This window comes from Cyprinus carpio, chromosome B24, assembly GCF_018340385.1.
Source record: "Cyprinus carpio isolate SPL01 chromosome B24, ASM1834038v1, whole genome shotgun sequence".
NCBI classification, from domain to species: Eukaryota; Metazoa; Chordata; class Actinopteri; order Cypriniformes; family Cyprinidae; genus Cyprinus; species Cyprinus carpio.
In genome coordinates, this window is record NC_056620.1 from 21,111,968 (window position 1) to 21,127,438 (window position 15,471).

Consider the following 15,471-nt stretch of genomic DNA (forward strand, 5'->3'; position numbering starts at 1 on the left):
TTAGTCACAGAGCGTAACCTGACCTACATCACTGGCTCCGTCAGACCCCTTCACTCTGAGACTCACAGACGATCAGCGGCCTTCTTCAGTGGGGTAAGATGTGCCAGTGTGGAAACTGTCTCGCTGTCTTAATCTGTGCTCAGTTTTATACAGCTACCTGTGATTGAGAGTAACACAAGACAAAAAGTAATGACGTTATGCATGTAATAGTAATTTTTACATGGCAGGCAATATGAATTTTAGGTCAAAGCAAATGAAGATTTTGGAATAGGACTAGCATTAACCTCTTAACTGTCACATTTACTTCACTATTTTACAATTAAATCCTAATCTAATCATGACAAACTATATCTCGTTGGAAAGGTCTAAGACTCCTAAATAGATATTTTTCAACTTTTTTTTGTTAAAAAATTATGTAGGAAAAGTAATAGTTTAATTTATGACAAGAGTGCACCTCAAAAATCTACATCATAACAGGAGTTTGACCTTTGTTAAAAAAAATGTCTTCTTCATTGCCTTTTTCTCTATCACACTTTAGAAATCATCAGAAATTATATATAACTTGAAAACATCAAATCTCAAAATTCATCCTTTGAAACCCTTTTTAAATTTAGACATTGCATTACCATGAATATGGTACATCAAAATCATGTTACAAAATGTTTTCAGTCATGAATTATAAAAATGTAAGTTTGGATCATGCACTTTCACGTCTATGTTCAAAAATGCGAGTGACAGTTAAGGGGTTAATATATTGTGTTTTTTTTCTCATATATATTAATATTTTTATTTAAAATGTATATCATTCACATATTCCCCAAAGATTCAACTTGTGCTGTGATATCCACCTTATTTTGTAATGCGGAAGTGAGATATTTTTTTCTGTGAATATGTGAGACATCTGATTCATATGGCAAAAAATCTAAATATTTTCAAATATATTTCAAAATATACAAAAAAGCAAAACATTCTAAAACGTTTCAAGATATATTTATGTAAATATATTTCCTATCAATATATTTTGGGCCTTTTTTGTATTTCTGAAAATGTATATTTTGTAAAAAAAGTAAAACAAACAAACAAACAAACAAACAACAAAAAAAACAGTTTCAAAGTATATTTCCCATTTATTTCCCATTTAAAGAAAAACGTGTATTTTTATTTGATGTCTATGTGAACATATAATGCATTTGAATAAAAATAATAATGAATAATAAATAATGAATAAATCGTGTAGACCTAAGCTATTATTGTAAATGTATCTTCTTGTCCCTTAAAAAAAATTGTCATATGAAGGTTGAAACTAGATATATATTTTGAATTTCAAAATATATATATTTCATTCAGCTTCACTGTTTAAAAGCATATATTTAGCATTTATTCAAAATATATTTTGGGCCAGAATAGCACAAATTACCAATATTTTATAGCCGTCATCATGAACTATAATAAATAATAATAATAATAAAAAGAGTTCAGTATAATATTAGCGTTGTTTTAAGAAGGTAAGGCATAGACACTTGAGATCAGTCTTGAGAAGCTTCCTAAAGCGTATCTCCATAACGCCACCTAGTGTGCAACAAAAACCTCCTCACATTTACAAGCCTGTTTAACTTTGAACAAAAATACTGAAATCCGGGAACGCAAGAGTAAAGGCTGAGATGTTAAACACATTGGAATGACTGACAAAGCGTAATCTAAATTCATCCAGCTCTGTAGCTAATGTGTAATGAATGGAAATAACATCTCGGTATCTAATCAATCTTGTTTCAACACATCATTATTTAAACCCTGGCGACAGACATACAAAATAAAGCAGATCTCAGTGATGCCTCAGAGTCACGCAGCTGTTTTTAAAGTTCATGATAAGATTCTCAATGAGCAAAGGCTGTTATTTAGTTTTGCCCCAAAGTTTTGCCCCTTTGTGTCCTGCATATTAAATAGGCCTGCTGACTTTATTAAAGTTCTCAACTTAAAGTTCTGTGCAAAAACATCCTATTATGCTGCTTGATATTGCAGACTATATCTGTTATGTTTGCTATTTGTGATATATTACTTAATACACTTTGCTATAGCCACTTCGTTATTTACATATGTAGCTAATGTATCAGTCTTGCACGCTGAAAGAAAATAGCTTACTTTCTCGTTTAAAATAAGGATGGATACAGTCCTATTAATTATTAAATAACTGTTATTGAACTGGTGTGGTGCTGCTCTCTTGTGGCCACATGGAGAAAGTGCAGTAAAAACTCACCGACAAATATATAATTTATTACATCACCGTTTCTAAATACAGACACATTGTTACATCTACATTTAATTTAAGTTCTTAGCAGATACCTTAGTTACTAAATCGAATGATAAGATGCAGAAAGTGTCAGTTATTTGAGCAGGTAAAGATTAGGCTAATCAAAACTGTAATTTTGTCATAATTTGATATGATTTTATATGTTATTACTGTAGTATTGTATTATTAATTGTTTTATTGTAGTAAAAGTGTAGTAACCATGTTTTTTTGGCGTATTGATTACCACAGTTTTACTACAAATACCATGGTTAAACTATGGTTAGTGTAGCAAAACCGTGGTAATTTGTAGTTACCACTCTATGGTTTAACTGTAGTAGGCCTAACCTTTTTTTTCTTCTTCTGGTTTTATTTGCGAGTGACAGTTCACTCTGTAAACATAGTAAAAACTATGTTGTAATGCAAAAATATTTGCATGTTTAGCTACTTATGCTAAGGTGACCAGACGTGCCACTTCCCGGGGACATATTCTGCAAAGGATTTTTAAATTGGCTAAAAAATAACCAGGTGTTGGTTGTTTGCGCTGCGCCGATCAATCGTTGTATGACATCAAAGTACCGCGAGAGCGATTCGAAAGAATGAAGCCGTCTGCTCTGCTCGCTAGCTTTCGCGGTACTTTGATGTCATACAACATTTTAGGCAATTTAGAAATCCTGTGCATAATGTGTCCTTGGGAAGTGGCACATCTGGACACCTTGACACTTTGATTTAATACAACATTTTATTTATTTTAAGAATATTCAATGAAGAAAACGATAGCGAATTAACAAACATCGTTGTACAGTATGGGGCTGAATATTTTAATCATCTTGCACAGCTAGCACGTTTCCTTTAATCTCATATTCTATGGTGTTCCAGTCAAACACGTTTCCTCTCGGCACGCGCTGCACGTGGTTCAGATACAGCGCTTTGATCTGGTTTCCGGTGAGGACATAGTCCCACATGTTCAGGTCCGTGAGCTCGCCGGCGAAACTCTGCACCGTTTCGAAGTCCCCCAGGTGTTTATCGGGGTCCTGGCCGAGAAGAGCGGTGCCCTGAGGGTGGATGCTGTGACCCGGTTTATACAACTGGAACGCGCTGCGGTGCCCATCCACCCAGAAGGCCGTGAGTCCGGTGCGCGAGGCCCAGGTGAGGCACAGGTGAGTCCGGAAGGTGGAGAGAGGCGGCAGGTGGAAGAACGCTCCGTCGCCACTGAGGTAGAAGGACACACGACCGTCTTTCTCTCTCCACACGTTGAGCTCGTCGAAGTCGGGCGTCCGGTAGGCGAAGAGAATGATCTGCCGCTCGCCCTGGAGCTCCGTCGCGACGCGCATGCAGAGAGTAAACGCTGTAAGGCCCAGGGGCTTTTTAGGTGTGAGTTGAACGTAGCTGAAATCAGTCTCGTACGGGAACAGAAGCACTTTACCAGCAAGACCGACTGCAAGACACAATAAAATACTATAACAAACACACAGCAAGCACAAACTCCTGCTGGTTTAATTCATTAATTAACGTACCTTCTGTAGCTGCTGGATTCAGAGAGAGCAGATAGAAAAATAAAACCACCGGCACCAACATCTTGCTGCAGGTCTGAAGGAAACGGAACAATGAAATAATACATAGGCATACATACATGGATAGGTACATTTGTAATGTAAAGTTTAATTATACATAATTTATACTAGTTTTAAATGGATATATATAAATTTTGTTCTAGAAGTAAAATTGTTCTAGTGCAAAAAAAAAAAAAAAAAAAAAGTGCATAAAAACCCATGTACAAATTAAATACTATAATGGTACTTAAAATAACTAAAGCTGCAATTGAAATGGAAAAACAAAAAATTGGAAGCTTTTTACAATAAGGTTTAATTTAACAAATACTAACAACGAAAAATATTTATAAAGCATTTGTTGATCTTAGTTAATGTTGATTCCAACATTTACTAATTCGTTATTAAAATCGAAAGTTGTATCTATTAATGTTATTTAATAGACCTGAGCTAATGTGGACTAACAATGAACAGTTGTATTTTATCAACTAATGTTAACAAAGATTAATAAATACTGTGACTGTGTATTGCTTATTGTTAATGTTAGTTAATGCATTAAATATACTTAACAAATAGAACCTTATTGTAAAGTGTTACTTTTTGTTTTATTTATTGTTAGTTAATGGATTATTTTTGTTTAGTGTTTAGGATATTTTTGTAAAGTGTTGGCGATAAACCATAATAAAAAAAACTATAATTAAAAATATTTATAAAAACTAATATCTCAGTGATACTAAAATAACACTGGTGTGCCATTGTTATATAATAACAGAGCTGTATATCTCAAATAACACTGGTGTGTCATTGCTGCATTATTATTATCATTATTATCACTACTACTATTACTAAACTGTAACATTTAGTATCATTATGCATCTAAGTTGAAATGATTGCTTCAGTGATAGAATACTTACTGCGTAGCAGAAGGGTGTTTATTTCTGTCTCCGAGTAAAGAAATGCCGCTGAGCCGCTTCCCTCCTTGCACCATCATGACATCAGACAAACCAACAAAAGATGCTTTGTGAGGATTCACAAGATCATGAGACCGAAAACTCATTAAAGAGACAAAAAGAGGTTTTCAATTGTCTCTTCCTCTGTATTTCTTTGTCAACCAAATTAATAGATGCTAAAAAATGTCAAAGGGACAGAGCAAGCTTTTTTTTTATTTTTTAAGTTTATGTAATCTTGACAAAATGTTGACTTTAGTCTGTTTTCCCATTCAGGATCACAGGAGCTGTCAACGTGTGTTATATGATTTTATAAATCATTATTTTTATTGATTGATAGATTTTCAAATAGTTTTCTTTGCCTTGGTTTGTGGCTTAATAAAGAGATGTAGACGTTAAAACATTGCTTTGTATAAATGAAGACAACACTTTGTCTGTATTTCTGCAATGAGAACTGCACCACCTGCATATGACCACCAGACAGCAGCAGCGTATTATACACTATATAGTGCTTTTTTAATACAAGAACACAGCTCTAAATTTCTGCATAATGCTCAGATTTATTATTGGTGAGCCTTAAAAGTTTGGACACTATGTATGAATGTATGTGACATTACAACTGATCATAATCAGTTATTTTTCACAGCTATCCCTTAATCCCTTGATGCAGGTCTGAATGAAAAAGAGCAAGGAGAATATGGTGGGGAGGATCATAATAAAATGATGCATTATTTATCAGTTGTTTAAACAAGTTTGTTTAAATAGGAAATTGAAATAATCCTCCTCTATCTGGAATATATGGAGAGACACAACATTACTTCTAGTTCATTAGATCACCTTTTCACTGCCTCATTGTAACATTAAATCATATTTAATTGAGCATGAACGTACTACATCACTTTTTTTTTGGTGTGTGTGTGAAGTGTTGTTTTTTTGTTGTTGTTTTGTTTTTATCTGTGATGATTTCAGTGATGATCTGTTTTTTTTATAGTTGGTTTGTTCAGGAGGTTCTCCAATATTTAAATGCTTTGGGGATGAGCTCAGATTTAGGAACAATCCTCCTCACTGTCTTTTTAACATGCGGTGATATGGTGTGAACTTCATAAGCTACATAGAACATGAGTATAATTCATACGAAAATAAAAGAACACAGTAGGGTGTATTCAAGTCACTAAACAGCTTCAGGTTTGAGGGCCTCCCACATCTTTGTTTCTTTTTTTCCCTGTATTGGTTTGCGCACCTGTAAAACCTGTAAAAGAGAAGTTTGATGTTTTCCTACAAGAGAACATTCAGTGCATGCCTTTTATAGACGCATTATTAAAAGACTAGAGCATGTGTTCTTGTATTAGAGTAAAATAATAACCTGCAGAACTGCATGAAAGCCAAATAAACATTTCAATGAGGAAAAAATTTCATAAATGGTGACAAGATATAGTGTTTCATAAATATTTGATGATCCCCTATCATGAACTAGAAGGTCTAAAGTATTGAAATCTTGTGGGGATTGAGCTTAGACTGAGGCGAATGGTCCTTTCTTCTAACAATGCAGTGGCACGCTGAAACTCATGAACAACTATTTTTTTAAATTCTCTTTAGGTTTTATAGACTTCATATTTCATGAGAAGATTATATAAAGCCTGTGTTCTGGCTATGTGTAAAACAAAAACTCCACAGGGGCCTCGATTGATGTGAACTACAGAAAGCTAAAAGTCATATGGACATTGGTGACATAGCTTTGGGGGAACAAAATGTCATGTGTACACCGTCAAATAACTCTGGATGTTCCACAAAGCTATTTTAGTGGGTTCGGTAATTTTAAATGATAACTTAATAATAATAACACTAGATTTTTAATGGTATTGGAACTCAGTTCAGTATACGTCAATCAGACTCCAGTGAAAATCCATGTTTTTCTGAGCATGTTTTAAGAATATGTCAAGCTGTTTTTACATTTCACCATAGCCTTTAATAAAGAAATAACTACAATGCCCATATTGTACATATTTATAATTAAAAAAAAGTTTGTATAAATCGAAATTATTTATTTAAAGTTAATTATAATTTAGTGCTGTCAAATAAATTTTGTGTTTACATAATACATATTGTATATATATATATAATTATAGATATATATATATGATAGTATATATATATATATATATGATATGATATATATAATATATATATATGCATAGTAAACACCATATTATGTAAAGACAACCATTTATTTTGGATGGTGATTAATCGTGATTAATGCAGTTTGACAGCCCTATTATAATTCTAGTTACAACTTATTTTGAGTTTTATGGCAAAAATACCAGATGAATACTGAAATATGGGACTGTGGGCAGTCCCTGTGTCAGAGCTTCAGTTTCTCTGATTGGTGGATATTTCTCCATAGGATATATGGGTTGTGTACTGTTCTTCACCAGGAATTGTGCCGTTAACCCTGCACAGACATTGCAGGTGTAATCTGAGAAATATGTATTTGTAAACCCTTACTGCTTTCTAAGTCATTTAAAACAAATAAACAGGTTACAGAGATTTGTGAGACGTTACTGATCAGAATCAGTTATTTTGAGCCACCACCACATTTTCCATTAATCTCATATTTGATTTGGTGTTTCCAGTCGAAACACGTTTTCCTTTGGCACATATGGTTCCTGGTTTAAATAAAACCGCTCGCGCCTAATCGTCACGGCCAGAAGAGGACATAGTCCAACCGGGAACACATTCTGTATACTTCATCCACACAAAACTCTGCTCTTTGCGTCAAATGTGCTCAACATATGGTCAATCAGGGTCCTGGGCCCGAGCAGGATGGTGCCACCAGGACGGGATTGAGAGGACCTTTTTCTATAGATCTGGAACAACCATGGCGTCCATCCACCCAGAAGGCAGTGAATACCAGTCACAGAGTCCCAGTGACATTGCTGTGGGTTTGGATGATGGAGAGATGAGGTAGAATGGAAACATATACCGTGTACTGCTACTTAGACTAAATATAATACACACAAACGATCGGGACACGCATGCAGAGAGTAAAATGCTGGAAAGACTCAGTGGCTTTTCAGGAGTGAGTTAACAAAGCTGCTGTAAATCTAGGTTGGAAACAGAAGCACTTTTATCTGGGTAAAAACAAAAAATGTGGTACCTTTAGTAGCCAGCTGGTGTCAAAAAAGACAAGATAGAAAAAATAAACCCGACATCTTGCTGCAGGTCTGGAAAGAAAACGCAGGCAAGAAAAACCATTACTTCTTTTAGCAGACAAGCTCTACTGCATCATCTTAAGTGTTCAATCACTTTTTTAGAGACAAGGGTCTTGTTTATATTTCCAGTATTATCAGATGCTTTTTAGTTGATCAGATAATGTTTATGATTTACACCTTTTTAATCTTGTCACTTTCGACCCACTTTCCTTGATTTCTTTCTAGAGGAGGGCTGCTCTAATGAGTGAGTGCATGTAGCGGGCGTGTTCCGATCTTTGATCTAATATTGAGAATTAAACCCAGTAAAATGTGTACTTAATGATCTGCATCTTATGAGACTGTCTTTGGAAAACTGTATTTTAAGGAGAAAATGCCTAAGCAATGCCAGTGTCGCACTGTTGTTTGTATTTATTGGCTAAATTAGACAAAATAGTTAGTTGTTTCAGACACGTAAATGTGTAAATACAGTAATGACACATAATATGCTAAGTATCATGGCAAGATATCATGAATGAATTGAATGAATGAATGAAGTCCAGAGGTATAATTTCTGCATTTTTCCATGCTCTGACCTCTTTACTGTCTTATGTCTCTTGGCAGGTCATGCTGATGCATATCAATACGATAACAACCTATGTACACATGAATAAACAGCCTCATTGTCTGAACACAAATATCAAATCGTTTCATTTACAAAATGACTGATCCTTCAGGCTGATCTGTCTGATCATAGTTTTCCATTTTCACATTTACAATTATTTCCAACCCTCAATGTTACTCTCTGTTTGAAATGATCTGTTTATAAAGGGAAGTTTGTTTAAGTCATGTGAGTAAAGGGCCACTGTTAGATTGGCTAACATCACTACATAGGCAGTGCTGGGTAGTAACTGGTTACAAGTAATCTGGATTACATAATTAGATTCCAAAACGTAAGTACTTATATTTAGAGTATATTGCATTTTTAAAATGTGCCATAATCAGATTACAGTTTCTTTATGCCGATTACATGATTACATGTTATTCACACCATGGCAAATGATTCATAATTTTTGATTCTCCATAATTTTCTTCTTTTTTTTTCAGTTTTAAAATTTTTTTTCCAATACGAGAAAAAATCTTGTCCAGGATTATGAATAAGGAGAAGCTTTATAGATTGTCTTCACTCAAAACTCAAACACTCGCACACTACAAGATTTGAAAAAATCGCGTGCGTAGCATCACAAGATATTATTAAGTCTGTCATTATTAATCTTAATAATGTCTTAAGAACTAGTCAAGAATATAGTCAATTTTATACGTTGCATAGAAAGAGATGTGTTACCCTGTATTTTGTTACTCAATATAAAAATATAAAAAATAAACGTGCAGGTAACACAAATTAAACAGCAAATATGTAATGTAACCTTGAACATGAAAAACATGTTAAGAGAGCACCCCCCTTCTCTCAAAAAAATTAAACTCTATTAAGTTTCTCTCTCTATAACATCCCTAAACACAGGAAAAACTTCTCTCTGTATTTCCCCAGAAAAAAATTCTACTGTAAAATGCTGTAAACATAGTAATCAATGTAAATTATATTGCTGCAAATATAGCCACTGATGCTGTCTTTCGGAACTATTGGGAGCTCCTTTAATCATGTGACCACGGCAGCATATACTTTAATAACTTCTTACATTATTGCAAATATATCAGCAAGAGTGATGTCACAAATAACCACAATATTCCCATGAGGTTGTTTATATGGTTAAATAATGGTCATGCTTTTGTTTATTGACAGAAGGATTAGTGCAGGATTGTTTCATTGCCGAATCAAATACCAAGAACAAACCTTTTATGGTGCATTGTTTGATATGTTTTGGGAAAATACATAATATCAAGAGTACGGTTTTGACTACAAAACTGTTACAAAATATAGAAGTTTTAGGCCATAGGTAAATGCAAATCTGTGATGGTGGGGGGCGTGTTCTGAACTAGCTGAAGTTAAGCGTTTGACAATTATTACAGCTCACAGCACACTGATGGTTGCCTGAAGGATGATAATTGTTTTTTTTTGTTTATTAGCCCTCTACATCTTGGGCAAGTCATTAAACAGATGAACAGTCGATTGAAACTCGATGATTTGCAGATCCTTGACAGACCCCAACTGTGTGACGTTACACACTGGATCAGAATGCAGTTATTTTGAGCACCCACCATACATTCCCAAATTTAATCGTATATTTGATGAGCTGTTCCAGCAAAACACATATCCCTTCGTCACATGACGGTTTTACTGAGTTAGCCATTAAACCGCCTAATAGACACAGCCAAGAGATGAACATCGTCTCACATTTTCGACATCTGTAATGTCTCCTACAAAACTCTAGTCTGCGTCAAACATGTAGCACACAATGCATAAGGCGTGGCAAGCCTGGCCCGCAGACAGACTTACGGTTGGCCGCCAGAACGGATTGAGAGACCTTTTCTGAAACCATAAATATACCTATATATGCAGTTTTTACAGTAGACAAGCAGAATCCCACTAACAACCTATCCACGGTGATCTAACAAAATGAAAAAGTGCTGATTGCGCGTATCAGTAGCGATGGCATGTGCAGAAAGATCACGACAGAAAAAGAAACCACCAGCATTTTGCTGAGCGCTCTGAAAGAAAAAAACGTGCAAAGAGAAAAACGTATCCCTTCTTTTTAGCAGACCAAGCTAGTCACGCCATCTTAAGATGCGTTCAAGAAATATCACTTCTTTTAGAAGAGCAAGGTCTTGTTCTACATTTAAGTATAAGGGATGAGTTTTTTGGACAATTGCGCGTCCCATTTATGATTACACGCGGCCGTTTTTATCCATCACTTGTGACCGACTTTCCTGCCTTTCTTTTCAGAGGGTCTGTGGGGCTGAGTTCATGAGGTATTCAATCTAAAATCGAGCAATACACTCATTCAACTTATCAACTTAGAACTGCATCTTATGAAACCAGCTCTACGGTCTAACCGCGTGCCTGTAGGCGAAAAATATTGGCGCAGCAATGCGTCTTTGAACTAATGATTCTATAAAATCCAGATATTAAAACCAAAGACAGACATTTAAACAATGTTAACACCCTGACTTTTCAGCCACACAAAGGGGAAACACCTTTAACACCTACCAAACCCAACATAAAATCAAAACCAGCGAGTCATTCATTCACGACCACAGACTGTATATCATAAACAAGAAAGTTAGTATCGCTTTATGTTTTCCCCCAATATCACACCATATTTTAGCATCACAATGTTAATTTTTGATTGGCTAAATGAGACAAAAAGGGAGTTGTTTCCGACATGTGAAGGTTGGTAAAATACGATTTTTTCCCATTTTTTTTTTTATTAGACTTTGACAGATGCTCATTATTGTGCGCAAGATATCATGAATGAATGAACGCAGAGGCAAATTTTGGTAATTTTTAGTTAGGAAAGAGGCTAAATACACTCAACCTTGCCCATCCTGTCTTAACCAACAAACATGTTTCAGAATCCGCTCCGTACCACAGTCAATTACTGAAGAGAGCCTGTTAACTGTAGCAGAAGAAGCCGCCTTAGCAATATTATCTAACCTAGTGCGTCGTTATCTTTAGCGTCTACGGGCCCAAAACCATTCAAGCTGGCGATGGGTGATTAAGAGCCCTCTCTTTTAAGCAAACCACAACTAGATCCTAAAGCGGATTTAGCCGTTGAACTGCGCAAATTACCAGACCCATTTCAAATGCTTCTTCCATTTATGCTTACAATTTTAAAAAAAGCTTGTGCTACTGCTCAATGAAATACGATCTCTATGAAGCAATTTCAGTGCCGGTTTCATGGCGGGTGTGGACGCCCCCCCGGGCCCCCCCATCATAGCAACAGAAACGTGCCTTATACGTGTTCAAATGATCAAATCAGGACTTGCTTCTTAGCCATCAGACCAAGGGGGACTGCCCATCTCATGCCCTAGTTTACTTGATCTTTAGTGCCTTTCACGCCCAGTTCGGACACCATAAGACACGACATACTCGTAGATCAGATTACAAAACTATACAGGCCTATCCAAGCGGCAAGCGGCTTTAAGATGTTTCGATCCTACCTGTCCGATCGCTCCAACTTGTTTATTAAAAGCCGGGCAGTCATCTCACACAGACAACTTGACAGAATTACAATTGCAATTAGACCGCCCTGTACTGTTACTTATTCTACTGTCAAAAATGTTGATATTAGACAGTAACTTGTCTTTTGCAAAATATATTTCCCTGCTTACAAAAACAGCATTCATGCCAACTTAAGAAAACATTGACCAAGCTAGACTACGCCAAACATGCGTCACCTGCCCCCTTACACTGATAGCCCCAGAAAGCACCGCTCCAGTTCATGCATCTCATGCACCTTCTAGAACTGGACTATTGCCCTAATGCCACGTGCCCCCTAGGTGTTTGTCAATCTGCATCCTCAATCAAACAAGCGTACAGCGTATTGTCCAAAATAAGCGGCCCGTGAGCCGGACTAGAGTCGCCTTCAAGGTCAACAGCCGTTCCAATGAAAAAATATGAATCATATTAACCCCAATACTTTAGTCTCTGAGCCACTGACGCCTACACTGTTATTAGTTTCCGTTATCAGTGTACAAAATATCTCTTACTTACTATAAAGCGCCCCCCCTTGAATGGCCCTCTCTAGCTCTCTGCCCCGTACCTCAACTAGCCCCTTATACACGCTCAACCTCAACACATCACGGCCTCCCTAAGGTCACCAAACGCTGCTGGACTTTTAGAATAGTAACCAGCGATTATTGTCAAAAGTCCACTAAAGCGAGGTAATGGAGCTTTTTCGCATTTGGCCTCCCAAACTCTGGACATATCCTTGTCTGCCCAAAGTACGGGCTTCAGACACAACTTTCTCTGTTATAAATCTAGATTGTAAGGGAGCACACCTCTTTGCGCCAAGCAGTTCAAAATAATGCATCCTAATATGTTTAAGGACGGCATAGATCTAGAAGTGGCCGATTATTATTCTTTAGCTTGGGGAGGTAAACTAATTACATTTAATAAGCTGCGAATAGCAGCTACGCTAATTATGTCTCTCATTTGTTTCTCTGTTATTACCACGGCGGATTTACCACAAAGCTCAGTACTGCGATCCCAGAACACCTGATGAAGAGATGATGCCCCAGCCCCTCTCAGAGGACCCTCAGGATGATGCGTAACCCAGCGACAACATACAGAAATACCACATTTGCTATAAGATTGACGGCACATAAATTGCACTGTTAATAGCGGAATATTTGGAAATAATGATTCTTGTGTTCGAATTCAGTCAGGCATTTTTCCATACACGTCATCATTGCTGCGACTACAAAATATTTTAATTGTCCTTTCCTTCTGGTAATATTTCAGTTCTTTTACTTATACAATAGCCCTAAAGATCCTTTACTGTAATCTACTTTTGTTCTTATAAAAAATGTGTCCGTAAATCTGTCAGCTCTGGTTAGCGCAATACCATACTTTAGCCATTAAATGAGTTGAATTATACTACCCACAACTTGAAGATAGGGTTTTTTTGTTTTTTTTTGTTTTTGTTTTTTTTTGTTGTTTTTTCTTTGCGGAAACTATGCCACTTTCCCTCACTGTTAAGATCTGAAGCCACTGAAAAGTCTATGCTGCTCTAAATAATAAAGAAAAAAATAAAAATAAAGTTCACTTACACCAAGCCATGTTCATTTTATAAAGTGTCAAATCTGGACTACCACAATATTCAAATAGGAAAACAAGATATTTTTTCACTAATCACACGTTTGTGTTTTATTTAAAAGTCTTTTAATCATGATTTCAGTGTCCCATGTGCTCTTATCATTTATGCCTAGCAAGTGCAGTTTTAGGCCAAACTTTGACAGTCTATCGCCGACATTTCTGTCAATTCGACTTATTACTTTACAATTCGGGTATTTAAAAAGGGTCAACTCGTTTATGAACATTTTCACACACAAAAAAATTTTGTTTAAATTAATAATAATAGTATTGATTTTTTTTTTCTATAATATTCAACAATGGATATTGAACGTATATAAAATTTTCAGATGAAAAATTTTTGCTCCAAGTGGGCGGTCCTCTTAAAGACATATTTTTTTTTTTTTTTTTTTGTGTTTAAGGATGGAGATATAAGGACTGTTGTCATTACCTTTGCAGAAACACAAGCAAAGGCAGAAGATGCATGAAACCTTTTTAAAAAATATATTTGAACATCAAGATTTTAGGTTAAAATTTATGTTCACAAAGTCACATTTCTTCAAAAGTTTCCCTTTTTAATGACCATTTAACTTGTTAAAAATTTTTTCCTCACCTCTTTTTCTGTCAAAAACTTTGGGGGAAAATATTAGGCCTATATTAAATTTTTTTTTTGTGAGAAAACATATTACTAGACTGATAAATGAACATTTTTTGATTTTTTCAAATTATGCACAGACAGTGAAGTTTAGCTGATAAAAATTTATTTGTTAGCCCTTACAGCTTTGCAAGTCTAAACAGATGAACATATAGAGATTGACACAGCTGGGGTTGACGTTACCCCCTGATCAGAACCCAGTTATTTTGAGCCACCGTCCCCCTTAATTCATATTTGATGGTGCAATCAAACACTTTCCTTTTGGCTTTGGTTCCTGGTTTGAATAAACCCCTAACGGCTGCCAGAAGAACATGATCCCACATTTGCACATCAGTAATTTCTCCTAAAAATATGCTCTGCATCAAAGTCACTCAAAATTTATCAGATCTTGGCGAGCATAGGTGCCACCAGAGTTTGAGACCTTTTCTTAGATTGGAACAAACTGCGACGTCCATCCCGAGAGGCAGTGAGACCAGGGCAGAGTTCGGGTGACACCAGTGAGTCGGGAAAGGGGAGGAGGCAGATGGAAAAATGCTGCAACACCACTAGACTGAATATACAAGGCCATGCGACCATCTTTCTCTCTCCACACGTTGAGTTCATCAAACTCAGGTGTGCGGTAAGTGAACAGAATGATCTCCCTCCCGCCCTGGAGCCCAGCGCTAACCGCATCGAAGGTAGCGGCTGAAAGACTCAGGGCTTTCGGGGAGTGAGTTTAACAAAGCTGCTGTTAGTCTTGGTTCCCAGAGCGTGTTTTCCCATGGGCCCGCCCAAGACAAAACCAAATGAACCATAAAATACCTAATATGCAGTTTTACAATAGACAAAGTGAAATCCCCCCCCAAAAACAATCCATGTGATTTTTAAATGAAGAATGTGGTACCTTTGAAGTGGTGGTGTCAGAAAGAGCAGACGAAAAAAAACCCAACATCTTGCGCAGGTCGAGGCTAAAATACAAAGAAAATCCGTTCTTCCCACTGCCTTAAGGTTAAACCCTTTTTAGAGAAAAAAGAAACAAACGGTTCACAATAGAATACTTACAATGTTCAACATGCTGTCAGAAGAGAAGATGATTTCCCAGGCAGCGTTTGTCCCCTA

At 36.3% G+C, this 15,471-nt stretch overlaps 1 protein-coding gene and 1 pseudogene across 1 annotated transcript; both read right to left on the reverse strand.

Annotated features, from left to right (window-relative positions):
• Nucleotides 1–3,044: 3,044 nt before the first annotated feature.
• On the reverse strand, nt 3,045–4,835 carry LOC109089217 (pentraxin fusion protein-like). The gene is made up of 3 exons (XM_042752191.1): nt 4,749–4,835; nt 3,802–3,874; nt 3,045–3,722 (listed from the first exon to the last, which is right to left on the reverse strand). The coding sequence occupies exons 2-3, from the start codon at nt 3,860–3,862 to the stop codon at nt 3,106–3,108; spliced, it is 678 nt and encodes a 225-aa protein (XP_042608125.1). The 5' UTR covers nt 3,863–3,874; nt 4,749–4,835; the 3' UTR covers nt 3,045–3,105.
• A 2,518-nt stretch (nt 4,836–7,353) lies between these two features.
• On the reverse strand, nt 7,354–15,135 carry LOC122142259 (annotated as a pseudogene).
• Nucleotides 15,136–15,471: the final 336 nt, after the last annotated feature.

What these genes read in the sequence shown, in the direction of transcription:
- LOC109089217 (XM_042752191.1), bottom strand. Translation starts at nt 3,862, where the DNA reads ATGTTGGTGCCGGTGGTTTTATTTTTCTATCTGCTCTCTCTGAATCCA. An exon ending in GAATCCAGCAGCTACAGAAG is followed by an intron (nt 3,723 to 3,801) that starts GTACGTTAATTA and finishes TGTGTCTTGCAG; the next exon opens with TCGGTCTTGCTGGTAAAGTG.